The sequence below is a fragment of the Epinephelus moara genome, chromosome 12, assembly GCF_006386435.1.
Source record: "Epinephelus moara isolate mb chromosome 12, YSFRI_EMoa_1.0, whole genome shotgun sequence".
Taxonomy (NCBI): domain Eukaryota; kingdom Metazoa; phylum Chordata; class Actinopteri; order Perciformes; family Serranidae; genus Epinephelus; species Epinephelus moara.
This window is the reverse complement of record NC_065517.1, coordinates 6703687-6718009: the sequence shown is the minus strand read 5'-3', so window position 1 is coordinate 6718009 and position 14323 is coordinate 6703687. Positions and strand designations below refer to the sequence as shown.

The 14323-nt window shown below is 40.9% G+C and overlaps 1 protein-coding gene across 3 annotated transcripts in view; it reads right to left on the bottom strand.

Moving 5' to 3' along the window:
* The window catches only part of lrfn2b (leucine rich repeat and fibronectin type III domain containing 2b), a 243277-nt gene that overhangs the window by 36321 nt on the left and 192633 nt on the right, over positions 1-14323 (bottom strand). Inside the window, exon 1 of one of the 3 annotated variants that reach the window (XM_050058480.1) lies at positions 4646-4729. The exons of the other annotated variants lie outside the window; for them this stretch is intronic. Within the exon in view, the coding sequence (XP_049914437.1) occupies positions 4646-4651 (6 nt within the window). The 5' untranslated portion in view covers positions 4652-4729. Of the gene's footprint in view, positions 1-4645; positions 4730-14323 lie in introns of those variants that run through there. 3 annotated transcript variants of the gene reach the window in all.

Sequence of the window (14323 nt, the reverse complement as noted above, 5' to 3'; positions counted from 1 at the left end):
GCATTACCATTTCACATTAAAATGTGGCTGTTAGCATCAGATATATAGTAGAAAACAGCGTTGGTTAAAGAAGAAAAATACCATTCTTGAACTCAAAAGTCAGGTTTGATCCCAGGACCAGCCATAACACCCAGCTGTCTGAAAGCTGTCCTTGAGCAACACTCCCACTCCCACTGCTATTGCTCATTCATTGTGAGTAACTGTGGATAAGAACATCAGCTAAATGTCAAAACTGTAAAATGTAAATTACAAGTTCAATAAGGCTTCAGGACATTCAAGGACACAACAAGCTTTGTCTCCCCGGCATGGCCCGAATACGTATTATTGTACACACTGCACTCTCTAGTTTCTGAATTTAAGAACGGAGTGCAGTGTTGAAGCCACAAAAACACACACACACACACACACACACACACACACACACAAAACACAAACGTCAGCTCAACACTGCGCAGCATCTTACTTTGATATTCTGTACTCTCACCTGCTTCTGATTATTTATGATGTGGCCTGCATTGCTCTGCTGTCGAGAGGGGACTTGCTTGCTTTTCAACCTATAAGCGAGTCATAACACACATACATTATGCATGCAGCTCAGCTCATACATCTCAGCTCCCGGACTCCGAGGCTCATCACATGAGGAGCCAGAGAGAGAGTGCGGAGTGCTGTGTTTGTGAAATTATGTTCCAAACATGAGGCAGTAAGCTATAGTTAACCCATCTGCCTGCCAGCGTTACTCTCTCACTCCTCTCCTACACCGTCCACACAGTCACACAATAAAAGCTTTTAATCAAAGGATGAAAAAAGAGCTCTCAACCCTTCTTTTGACTTTTTCTTAAAGTTTAAAACAAACCCCCAGACATTATTTATCATCTACTGATATCTTGACCGTCATCACAGTTTAACAGAGCTTCATCCGTCAAGTTTCAGTCCACCACTGGGATCCACCAGCCTCAGACAAACTCAGATTTACCTCCTGCTGCTGACACAAATCTGAGGAGAAACCCCTGCACCGTTAGTTGCAACTAAAAAGAGATGTGTCTGCTCTGCTCTCTTAAAAGTCTAATTTCTCTAATATGGTTTATTGAACCAATTCCAATTGTGTGTCCATAAAAATAACAACTCTAAACATGCAGTTATGCCCAATATATTTCATTAAAGTATCCTAAGATGAGTCATATTACTCAGCACGACTGTGATAAAGCAGTATGTGGGGTGGAAAAACTAGTAACTATCAGATCAATCAGATCTGATCACTCCAGCTGTGATACAGCCTCAAGTGGCCAATCAAGCAAATGTGGTGCATTTGCTTAGAGCATGTCCATCCTCAAACTCTGCCTACATTTTGATTGTGTTTTGTAACTGCATCTGGCACAGTTTTTGATGCTATTGCATTCACAGTTCCACAGACAGACATATAACACACCAGACAAAATACTCAGAACTGCTTCTGTAGTAGTTCCCCATACAGCTGGTGTCACCAGGACAATATTCTTGGCCACCCAGTAGCTCAGTGGGTAGAGTAGGTGTCCATGCACAAAGGCAATGTCCTTCCAGGAGTGGCCACAGGTTTGACTCCAACATGCAGCCCTTTGTATTTGCAATACTACTTCTCATTGTCATATCATATACAATATAACATGATTATCAGGCTCAATCTGCATTTTTCCACCATTTTAGTTAATTTTTAATAACTCTCGTGCAGTACTTATCTTACTTCTATAGTTACATTATTAGGCAACACATTTGCTTTATGCTCCTTAAAAGCTGTATATATTGTATATTTTGAATATTTTGCCATATATCTAACACTCTTGTTTTTAAAACTGGGCTCAGTGTGTGACCCTGACCACTGGAACCCACTGGTTGTTTTGGTTGTTACTGGTTTGTGAATGTTAATTGTTACTGTATTTTGTGTTACTGTGATTGAAGTAGTCTCTGGCACAATAATTTCCTTTTGGATAAATACAGTTCTATTGAGCTGAATTGAATTGAACTGAATTGCATTTTGCCATGATGGCACACACATACAAGATGAAAACTAGAAACCGTGTTGCAATGGGATCACTACAGCTGTGATACAGCAATCCGTGACTTAAAACAAATGTGGGCCAGGTGCATAAATAAGGGGGCCAACATTCTCGGAACCCATCGGCTGTATTCGGCGTCTGACTTCCGGCAAATTTTTTGGCATTCCGGTTTGATTTGGGCGGAGGAGGTGAATTTCCGTTTCCGACGTCCGTTTATATATAAGTAAATATGCTGAACCATTGCGATGGATTCAGAGTTTGCAGTGACGCCAATTATGTTCCGCCTTGTTAGTTCACTGCACGGACCGTTTAACCTGGCAACAACTACAGCCGGCTCAAATGTGATTGGTCAATATCACGCGGACTACAAACAGCCTAAAACCGGAAACCAGGGCTCTTCCGCTCTTCTTCCGGAGGCAAGATCTCCGGGGTTTGCCTACAGACTCTACATTAACTGAATGTAGAGTCTGTATATAGAGACTAGGGGGCCAATGACTATTTCCCTACTTGCTACCCCTGTACTTCCAGCTCCCTTGCCTGGACCACACCCGACTTCAAACTCGGCTTTCATTTTGATCTCAACTATACACCTGCAAAATTTCGTGCTTGCATCTTGCACAGTTGTGATGCTATTGTGCTGTCATAAGCTGTCCACAGATACAGAGAGTAAGAAATAACCCATCTGCTTTCCAGCGTCACTCTATCACAGACCAACATTTAAACACCTGGCAAAATACTCCTCTGTGGTAGTTCCCACTACAATAGGCGTCAACATTTGTGACAACATTTTGCCATGATGACACACAGACACACACAGACTCAAAACAATACAGCCATTGCACCTTGTAACAATACAAATCATTTTACTAGTTTACTTGTTTTATCAGTTTATTGGCTATTTCTATAAGCCCCAACAAGAGTGTCACCAGACAAGAATCCCAAATCAAGTCCAACAAAAGTTCTCACTTTCAACATCTGCGCAATACAATACTGAATGGATATGTTTAGGCAAAGCCTGTGGTTATGGTTAGTAAAGAGAGTGAAGGTCTGAGGTGGGGCATGAACTTGGGTCGTTTGCATGAAAGTTGGGTGTGAAACACAATCTCCACACCCTTACTTTCCACCTCCCTGCATTTAGAATATACTACTCCCTACATTGGCACTAAATGTTGGCAGTGGATGATAATTCAGAGGTGAAAATTGCGCAATACGACTACAGTTTCTTGGATACTGGACTGTTTTACCCCAATAGCATTCTGAAACTGTGTGGGTTGTTGCAGAAGGTAGCAAGTCTATCAAGATTTGGGCTGTTAAAGGGGAACACCACCTGAATTAATAACTCCAATATGTTATTTGCATGAACTAGGAAAGTCCAATCAATATTTGTGATTATGAGTATGAGTTTTGAGAGTCTCTCAAAGCCCGGTACCAGAGAAGGAAATCTCAAAGTTGTGATGTCATAGAGTATAGTTTGGGGCTGCTTCATAGAACTGTTTTCAAATTCAGACCCAAATGAGCTTAATTCTATTGTAGTGTTGTCGACTCTGAAACAGAAAATATATCCATATACTCACAGCATTCCCCTAGGTGCTCAGTGTTGTCTAGACCAGTGGTTTCCAACTGGTCCAGCCACATGGTCCAGATTTATCCTTAGCCATTCGTTCAAGGTCCACATGGTTTAATATACTCAGCATCATATTGAATTTGGCCATGTTGTTGAGCTAGTTTGCTGTCTCTGCCAAGTCGCTGTCTATTAGTCACTCACTCTACAGCAGGAAACAACACTTCAAAATAAAAGCTCTGTGCCGGAAATTCACAATACCTCAAAATAAGCATTTTTTTACTGACTTGACACATTCATGAGACACTTGAGGTCCATCCACGATGGACCCGTGACCTACTTTTGGAGCGTGACCCACCAGTTGGGAACCATGAGTCTAGAACATTTTTTTCCAATTCATTGTTTATGGAGCAGCTCCAGACTTTATACTAGATGACATCACAAATCTGAATTTTAGCACTCTAGTTTTGAGTGGTCTTCTGACCACTCAAAGCACTTTTATGCTACATGTCATATTCACCCATTTACACACACATTCACACACTGGTGGCCGAGGTTATACATGGTGCAACTTGCTCCTAAGTAACCATTCACACACTCTCACACACTGATGGAACAGCCATTGGGAGCAATTTGGGGCTCAGTATCTTGCCCAAGGATACTTCCGGAGGAACCAGGAAGCAAACTGCGATCCTCTGATTAGGGGACGACCAGCTCTACCTCTGAGCCCCGTGTTTATTAACATTTTCAGACTGTGCTCCACCATGGAATGGAATGGAGTTTGAAAACGGGTGTAGTTCCACTTTAAGATTTATTCAGACAACTAAATCATACATTGAAGAAAGACAGGTAAAGCCGCAAAAAGAAAAGGTGTCAATCAAAACTAACATCAATAAAATATGACAAAGCTCATTTTGGTCAAGGGTCTTTGGCAGCTTGGAGAAAGTTAAATTTTTTATTAAAAAAAAAAAAAAAAAATCATGTAAAGCTTAGGATTACAAATTAATGTTGCTATTGTTATTTTGATAAACTTGTTCTGTTCTCTTGTTCTCACCCACATCAGGATCGACGAGGCTGCAACCCCTGGGGCTGAAAAATAAAGCCAAAATCGAAGTGCCAAAAACTGCAGTTCCTTGAATGACCACTTGAGTTGTCCACAGTTACTGTATGCCACTGTGATGTAATCACCAGAGGACCTGCAGATCCCTCTTTCAACCTGTTGTTTGTCTCCCAACTTCAAATCACTACTACTCCACTATCACTTCCACTCCACTCTGCCACTGAATATAGAAACACTGAGTAGCACATGTCAAGCGTGGATCATCCCACGCACTCTATTACTGTGTTATAGGTCAGCCCATTGTTCCTCGTCCACTCAGTGAGCTGCCGTTGCCTTCTGCACTTTCACAGGACACGGAACTTCAAAAATAACTGCCCAGTCGTGTGCTCTCTATCTCACAGAGCCTTTCTGGATTTCCAACTTTGCTCTTATCTGTGCGCGTCAGACGCGTCCCACATCCTCCCACACAAAGGCCTGGCAGGCACGCACGAGCACACAGTATTCTCACTTACACTGAGCACAGTTGGAAAGGATCACATTCCTTTTTTTATTGCGGGATGATTTGCTGAGTGCAAATGACAACACCCTGTTTCACACATATTCAAGCCAAGAAGCAGGATGCGGAGGGAACACATTGGCTTAGTTGGCAGGCTGATGACTACAATGCCCATATGGAAGCCGCTGTTGGCTATGGTGCAAACTGCAGCGACCCCATGTTGGAAATGGGACTAGTCTTAAGCAGCTTTACCAGTGTTAGGCCAAGGTAGGAGAGAAAATAAAAACATGTTTTACATTTTTATAATCAATGTGTTTAGTGACATTTCAAAACGAAATACATCATACCAAGAGGGATCTCACCAGAAATAAAATACAGCATCTGGCATTTGTTCCAATGCTTCCTGAACATCAAAGTATGAGTAAGAAAAACTGAGAATGAAAAAAATCTGGGGGTGTGGAGTTTGAAAAAAGTGAGTTTACCAGACCTCTGTAGCCCAGTACATTAGCTGCTAATGGCATAACACCTGGATCTCCTACTGAGCTGTGGGTGGTCCAGTTGCATTGTTGGTAATGTAGGCCCAGATTTCAACACCCCCCCCTTCTGTATTTAATACTGCTTTAGTTTTCTAACAACATAACAATATTGTTTGTAATGAAACATACAGTATTATATCGTTTTACCTGTTTATGCCACTAAAAAAACGAGCCCGGTCTCACTCCGAAGTCATCAAAATCCAATGCTTGGTCAGTGACTTCTAGCATCAGATACCAGTGAAAAAAGCTGTCCCTTTACTTCAGCATGCTATGCAGCCAGTTGCCCTAATAGTTAAATGACACCCGGCGGTGTCAGGGGGAAACATGGTGAGACAAGAACGAAAGTCAAGCTGGCGGAATTCCAAGTGGGGAGGGTAGAAGTAGTGGTGGATGGGTCTAACAACCACCGACTTTCATCTACCTGTTCTTTTTTCCTAAACCCAATCAAATGCTTGTGTTGCCTAAACCCAAACCTCATTTTGTGGTGTTGTCCCAACATAATGCCTTCATTTGAAAGAGACTGTATGCAAACTGTGCATTTCCTGTGAAAACAGAAGTATATTTTGGAAAAAGATAATGTACGTAACAGGCTTAAGTTGACACCGCGTCCCAGAATGTCAACAACCAGCACACCCAGGGTACCTTGCACGTCATATCTGGTAGTGGAAAATCCATGACCAAACGTCGATATATGATGAGGTCAGAGTGAGAATGTGTTGAAGAAAAACAGTCTAAGAAGGGAAAATAGACAGACGAGGGGTCACAAGCAAGGCCGGATAACTGACAATGCAACTGCCCCTGACTGTCACAGGCTCCAAAAGCCAAAAAGTAAATTGGGCTTTGGTCATTTGATCAACTGCAAATTTTGGCAAAAAAAGAAAAGAAACATACTGCACATACACAATTGCCAGACATTGGGATGAAGGAAGGGGTCAAAAGGGGCCGAACAACACATTTTTGCAAATAGATCAATCCAACAATGGTCATAAATAAACACTGCTTAAGGAGTCACAACTAAAAACATGACAACCTCTGAAACAACTGAAAACGGAGAGGGCCTAAGGTGAAAAATGGAGCTCTACCTCACATAAATCAAGCAGTGTAAATAACCCCTGACCAAATGTTGCAAAGCATCTTGAACCTAAAATATATTTAATGTTTAATATTGTATTTTGGAGAACAGGGAACAGGATTGGACCCCAATGCCAATCTCTAATCAGTTTGTCATTTGTGCCAAATATAGGGAAATTCCCTCAAGGCCTTCTTCTGATATTTTGTTCATGAGAATGAGACAAACAAGGTCACAGTGACCTTTGACCTTCCACCACCAAATTCGAATCAGTTCATTCTTGAGTCCATGTGGATGTTTATGTCAGATTTGAAAAAAATCCCTTAAGATGTTCTTGTGATATCACATTCAAGAGAATGAGATGGGTGCAAGGTCACATTGACCTTATGAAAAAAAGCCCTGAAAAAGACCTGCAGTAGTCGAAACATGTTAGCTCTTTTAATGATTTAGCCTCTACAGTAAAGGCCTTTTAATAGTTCCTTACTGGTTTATATGTTTTTGAAGGGCCTGGATTGCCTTCCTGTGTATCCTGTTGTTTCCTGTTTTCCATGAGACACACGGTTTTGATTTACATGTGATTATACAGAACAACCAGTAATCTCTCTCAGTTTGGATGTTTCCCCAATGTTCAATTTTTAATGTTAAGATGATGGACATATTATTGCCCCAGAGGATTCACCAGTGTTTTTGATGCTGCTGTCTACATTCCTCCTGATGCAGATTCAAAAAACACACTACACAAATGCACTACTGTTTTTGTTTATCTTGTGTAGCATAAAGGGACTACAACCAGGGATGGTTTAGAGACAAGAAGGTACACTTTAAAGTAATTTCCTCTATCTGTGTCTCATGGGTTTCGCTGCTGCCTGGCCCCCTTTAGGTGACTTGTGGCAAATCCTGAATCCTTTCACTCCACTGGGAGCTGTGGACATGAGCGCAGATTATGACTGATTATTTTGCCCCATAGTCACTGAAGTAAGGATTGGACCTTTTTTTCACAAGCCACATCTTGCCAACATTCTAACACTAAAATGGCATTTTTCAGATGGACAAATCAGGAGAAATTGAACTTTGTTGGAGGTCTCTGTCTCAGCAGTACACTCTCACAAGATCTGGCAACAACTGATGATCTTGTACCAAGTTGCAGCCTCTGAGGTTGAAAATGAAGCCAATACAGAAGTGCCAAAAATGGCAGTTCATTGGCTGGCCAACTGGCTCCAAAAGCGAGTTAGTCCCCTTAGAGCCCCGTGTTAAAATGCCCAACTTTACAGCAGAAATAACAGCCTTGTACAAAACAACTGTTTTGTTCTCTACAGCTAATTTCAATGTTCATGACAACTGTACAGAGGCCTAATTATTATATAACTCACCTGTATACATCTTATTAAGGCATAAAGTCACACATAACTAAAGGCAGGCCGCTTTGAGTGACTGGCCATCCGCGAGGCCTTGCTACAGTCTATAGCCCTTTTTACAAGGAGATTGTGCTATAGGGCCACTACAAAGTCCCTTCTTTATGCCACCAAACGCAAAGGCACAGTAACAGTGGCAGTCATTTACTGTCCTTGTTATATCATGGCTGATCTCGTCCTCTGCTCGGAAGGTAAGGAGCTCCTGGACCTCATTGTTTTCCCAACTATTCTTCTTCTTTGTGTTAGCTGCTAACTGCTATCAGCTACTTTTAATATCTCCTGCAGTGGTTAGCATACATAATATATCATCAAAACGTCACACCTGTGCCACCCATGAGCCAGTCCTGCCAGCTGTCCTGTTGAGACAGACATAATTTTGGTGTTATAAACAACATCAACTCTGTCCCCCCATCCTGTCCCTTTTAACATAACGGCGAGGCAGTATAACTGTGTGAAATTCCCACCTTGAAGAGGCAGTGTAAATGGTGCTAATTAGTCAGGTCCACCCCTCCCTCCTACACAGCTTCACCCTATCATCAAAATATGGTAACCATCAAAATATGGTAACCTCGGGCTCCAAAAATCCAAGATGAGGACAGCCAAAATGACAAACTCAAAGCTTCAAAACAGGAATCCACAAACCACTGGGTGATATCATGGTAGCTAGGTCCACTATTTTTACAGTCTATGTCTTGTACTTTGTTAATATCGGATATTAAGCTAGCAGTTTAAAAACAAGCAGCAAAATAAGGAGCAAATTTATACTGTGTATAGTGTCCACACCATGTTCACAACAATTCAAAATGAGGTTGGGGGATGCAGGGGGGAGGCAGGAAGTGTATGCCAATTCAAACTGATGGCATGGCTTGTCATGTGTCATCTTTTGTTATCGATCATTTTTGCCACAACTGCATTTCGTATCCTGTGTTGTACAATAACAATAAATGAACCTTATACAGTGGACTTCTCTTGGTGGCCATGAAGGTTTGCTGCCCTAACTGGGTGACTTGGGATTTGAACCAGTAACTCTCCACTCTCCCTCCTCTAACCATGAGCCTCTTTACCACCTACGGGCACGGAGATGCACAGGAAGATGTGCAGAGAAAGACAAAACAGACCTTTCACCACCTTTGAATAAAAGTATTACAGCACGGTGGGCAGAGGTTGGTATGGAAGTCACGCTTGCGAAGATGATGATGATGATGATGATGATGATGATTGCAGTCTTACTGCTGCTGAGATATCCATTCATACTACGTGGCTCTCACACACTGCTGCTCTATTCCAGAGCCCAAATTGTAGAAACATGGCAATCTCAGCACGGAAACAGGAAGGGGGAAAAAAAGCCTACAGTTTGGATCAAAGTGTCGATGTGTGGCTTTGAAACATTAAGGCTAACCCCTCTTGGGATACATTATTATCACAGTAACTGGCAGATATTCATTAGTTCAGAAATGAGAAAGATCAACAGTTGAGGTAAATAAAAGCCGGCCTTTTCTGTTGTGAGCCTTTCAACTAAGAGCCAACATTGTTATTTTTAGCATTCTAATTTAAGGCTTATATAACTTATTTCATCCATATATCACAGCCTGAGCTTAATACTTAGCAGCCGCTGACAGCACTCCCCACAACCCCACATACTGCAGCATTAAACTACAATGAGACATGACAGGAAGTGTTGTTAACTGGTTTCCTGCAGCTCTCTCTGTGCTGTCAGTGAACCAACGGGGAGGTTTTTCTAGATGATTCTGAGATGAATGCAATCATCCACAGGGATGCAGTCTTTTTTGGACCATGAACCGTGCAGAGCAGCTGACCCACTTTTACACTGTTTACTGTTTGTTGACTTCGCTTTTGTTAAGATGCTTCACGGGACGTTCAAAGGAGGGTATCGCGGGCCTGGATTGTGGCTGCTTAGTGAAAAAGAAAGGGATTAATTACCTTATAAAAACGTATCGACAGAACACAGGGTAATCTTGAAGTAATGAGAGCAATTAAAGCACAATGAAATATTAAGAAGGGTGTGTATTTCTGCTCTGTACTTTTCCCAGTCAATACAAGTCCCATAAATTGCTCTTTCTCCTGAGGGGGAACCACGGCCTCTCTGAATGCTGTTTGCATCTGTGGCGGAGGCGAGAGAGAAATTCAAAGAGGCATAAATTGTCTGGAGCATACACAGTTCCTCCATAAACACTCTGTAGATAATTTATGTGCCGCTCTCCAATGTCAAATAAGTCATTGGTGTAATGAAAAGCTGTGTGTGTGTGGCCGGTGGGGATAGTTAGCCATGGAAGCGTCGACTGCACGGGGATAAAATGCCATGATATTGTTCATTTCAAACCTCCATTTGTAATGATGAAGACATGTTCAGGGCCGAGCTCAGTAGTACAAAGCACAGCCTCAAAGTGAAGCGCTGTGGATGTACACAGTGAAGCAGAAAAACACTCGCTGCCTCCACATACTCACATTCCCACCCAAAACCTTTATTCAAAATCAGCAGTGAAAGAAAACCATTTTGTATTTTTCTTGGCCTCAGTAGAAAAAATGATGGAAAGATGAGTCTTTATCATTTAGTCTTGTCACACTACTGGAATGTGGATTTTGGTTTTAATTCCCTGGGTTCCAGCACCTAACACAAATCTCGCAGAGTTGGCAGTTTTAACTTTGCTGCAGGTGGGAGCATGTGGTCAAAAACTAAACAGTGGGTCTCAGGATTTGTTGGAAAACAACAAAATTAGGAGTACTACTCCAGATCAGTGTGTTAAAAGTCTGTCTGTTTACCAGCTCTCTGTGTGCCTGTCATATGGATTGCACATTGGAGCGCGTGGGTTCACTGGCTTATCCCAACCCAGTTAGGTCAAATTGTGCTAATGTCAAAGGCTGATGCTGACAGTGCTTGTTGCTACAAGTTCAACAACTACTGTGCATGTAAGAGCAGAAACACGAGCAATCTTTCCAAATATCCAGTGAACCATTTTCGACCACCTAGCTCGTACTTAATCTCCTGTTACCCCATCCACTTCAGGTATGTTATAGTCTATAATAGTAATTCATTCAGTTTTCTAGCATTTGTTTCCTTGTTAATGGGTTTTTTAGGGAATTTTTCCTTATCCGCTGTGAGGGTTCAAAGACAGAGGGATGTCTCCTGTAAAGCCCTCTGAGGCGAATTGTTACGATATTGTGTGTATTGTTTACGATTCCCATCCCTAGTAGTGACAACTCAAAGGGCTAATTGGCAAACTATGTGAGCAGCGTGCTCACCCCTGACCCTCAAGAGATTTTTTTTTACTACCACTAAAGGGGAACTACACCTATTTTTTTTTTTTTATGTTATTCCTACAGTGATCAATCTCAAATTTCTGATGTCATAGGGTATAAAGTCTGGAGCCGCTCCATAAACAATGAACTGAGAAAGATGTTTCAGATGGCACTCGATGGCAATGTTCTGAGTATAGACCAAATCACAATGTTTGTTGACAATAACGTCAGAGTAGAAAACCCTTGTCTCAAGTACGTGAAATCGAATGGTATTGAGCAAACGCCTCAATTCATAAGCTTTTAACCACCTTAAAAAAAAGAAAAAAAAAATCAATATCAGTTTAAGTGTACACTGTTGAAAATATCTTAACTGTTTAATCTTGCGATCAGAGCCACCAGACTCCACTGACAAAAACTGTGATTTAATTTAGCAGAATGCTGACTTGCTGGCCTCTATTGTTTAGTGTGTAAGGTAAAGCGGAGCAAATATTCGAATATAGCATACACTTACACTGGTAGTGTATTTCCTGGTGGCTAAAATACATTTTTTTCCTGCACACCTGATGCCAGGGCAGAACATTTCTTAACTTCCATGCCAATAGATTTGGATTATCAAAGATGATAGTAAAATAGAGGACATAAGCACAGCAGAAATGTCATAAAAGGTCGGACCACATGTGTAACTTTTGTCTTTTGAATGTTTAAATAACAGCTAATAATGATGACAAAAATCAACAAGTTTACCAATTTTGTATAGCTCCACAATAAAAACTGACAGCCAGTTGTCTACCCGGAAGTGACAGCTGTTGTTTGTGCAATGTCACAGTAATTCAGTCCATACTGGGCCATTTTCTGTTTCAGAACTGAGAACACTACAATAGATTAAAGCTTATATTGGGGTATAAAAAACAAACATTGCTTGGGTTCACAAAATCAGGCTCCCATGCATTGTCTATTGAGCAGCCCCAGACTTTGAAATTTCCTCCTCTGGTTTCTGGCTTTGCGAGAGAGTAGCTCATGTTTACAAATGTTGACTGAACTTTCCTAGGCCATGTAAATAACGTATTGCAATTCTTCATTTAGCTGGTGTTGAGCAGCATTTCTTTTGACCTGGTTTTATGTGCATTTTTAATTTGCCTTGTGAGTAGAGTATTGCATAAAAAATGTTTTTTCCACACTTGGCTGATGTGGAAAAGTTGGTTTAACACTTACATCAGCCTCAGCTATACTTTGAGTTTGGTGCTAATTAGAAAACGTAGGCCTGCTAACATACCTACTTATCATTAGCATTGTTATTGTGAGAATGTAAGCATGCTGAAAATGCTAACTTAACATCTCAATTACCTGTAAAATTGTTTTATAAATCAAGATCGAGAGCATAAACAAAAAAACCTCATAGTGATGATGTGTAAACAGAGTGAGATGTGTTAGCTTGGACAGCCTGTTAATACTCAGGCGATGAGCTGCTGGCTGGCTGCCGGACTTAATCAGCTGAATAGCCCCTGGCACCAGTTGTGTCAGACATTTGAGGTGGACTGGGATCCAGTTCACAAGATTTTAATGCTAGACTGCAGAAAATGTCTAACAGCTGAGAAGATAGCAACAACATCAGAGTCAACAGCTCTGCCTGTAAAGTGTGTTACACTATTTTTTTATTGACATTCATATGGAATCTTAACTGGCAGAATAATAAATGAAGCTATTAAATCTTTATGAAATTCAGTAGTGTTTGCTGACTCATAAAAGCACAGAGTATGTGTACTTGTAAGAGGAACATTAAGATAGACACACACACAAACAGAAAAAAGTGAAAGCAAAAAATACAGTGATGTGTGGACAACTGGGAGATGAGGTTATTTTCAGTGACGATTTTTATTAAGCTACCTGTCTCAAATACACTGAGATGGATTCTCCCTGTGAGCTTGGCTTTCTGACCCTTTTATTACATGTAGTGATCTAAAGGAACAGAAGTGTGATGGAGGTTTAAATGATATTCTAAAATAGAGACCTTGTGGTGGCTCAATCCAACTCCTGAAGAATGGTGTTTGTTTTACATCACCTTGTAGATATTTGGGCAGGACGCTTAAGGCCCAGGGGGAAGCCAAACACAGCTTATCTGCACACACTGTGGTGACACAGAGCTAGTTAAAAATAGGCAAAGTTTCCCTTTAAGCTCCTTTTAACCAAACTTACCAGATATGTTCTAAGTCCCTAGACACTACTTCTCTGCACACACTGTGGTGACACAGAGCTGGTTGAAAATCATCAAAGTTTCCCTTCAACATAACATACTTAGTGGTACATACATAGATGTTCATTCTTGATCATGGAAACAATAGGTTTATAAATAGTCTTAGGGGAATGTCGAGCCTCTAGTTGCTTTTTCCTGGAGCTTTCAAACACAATTAGGAGTTTGTCCCTTGTGATGCATCTCCATGACACCACAACCAGATTTTAATCATATGTCAAGATTTTTTTAAAGAGATAGTAAGTGGACAGTCAGTTTTAATATCATGCATTGTATCATATAGTAACATAGTAATGTCCCAATCTTATCCCAAGGACTGGGATCTGGGCTAATCAAGGCCTTTTTTAACTGACCAGGATCCGATATACTGAGCTGTATAGAACCCTATCCGATCCTTTGTTTAATGTCATAGTCACACAGGTGTTTTCAGTCACGGTTTCATGCACAGTATGTAAATATATATATATATATATATATATATATATATATATATATATAAAACAATAAAAGAAATAGCTTATTTTTTCCTTAATGCATTACATTGCAGCTATTCAGTCGCACATATACACTGGATTGATTTTAATAACTTATAAGTATTGGCAGATACTCAATATTAAAAGACTGACTGGGATCAAGGGCAAAAAAACTTGTTT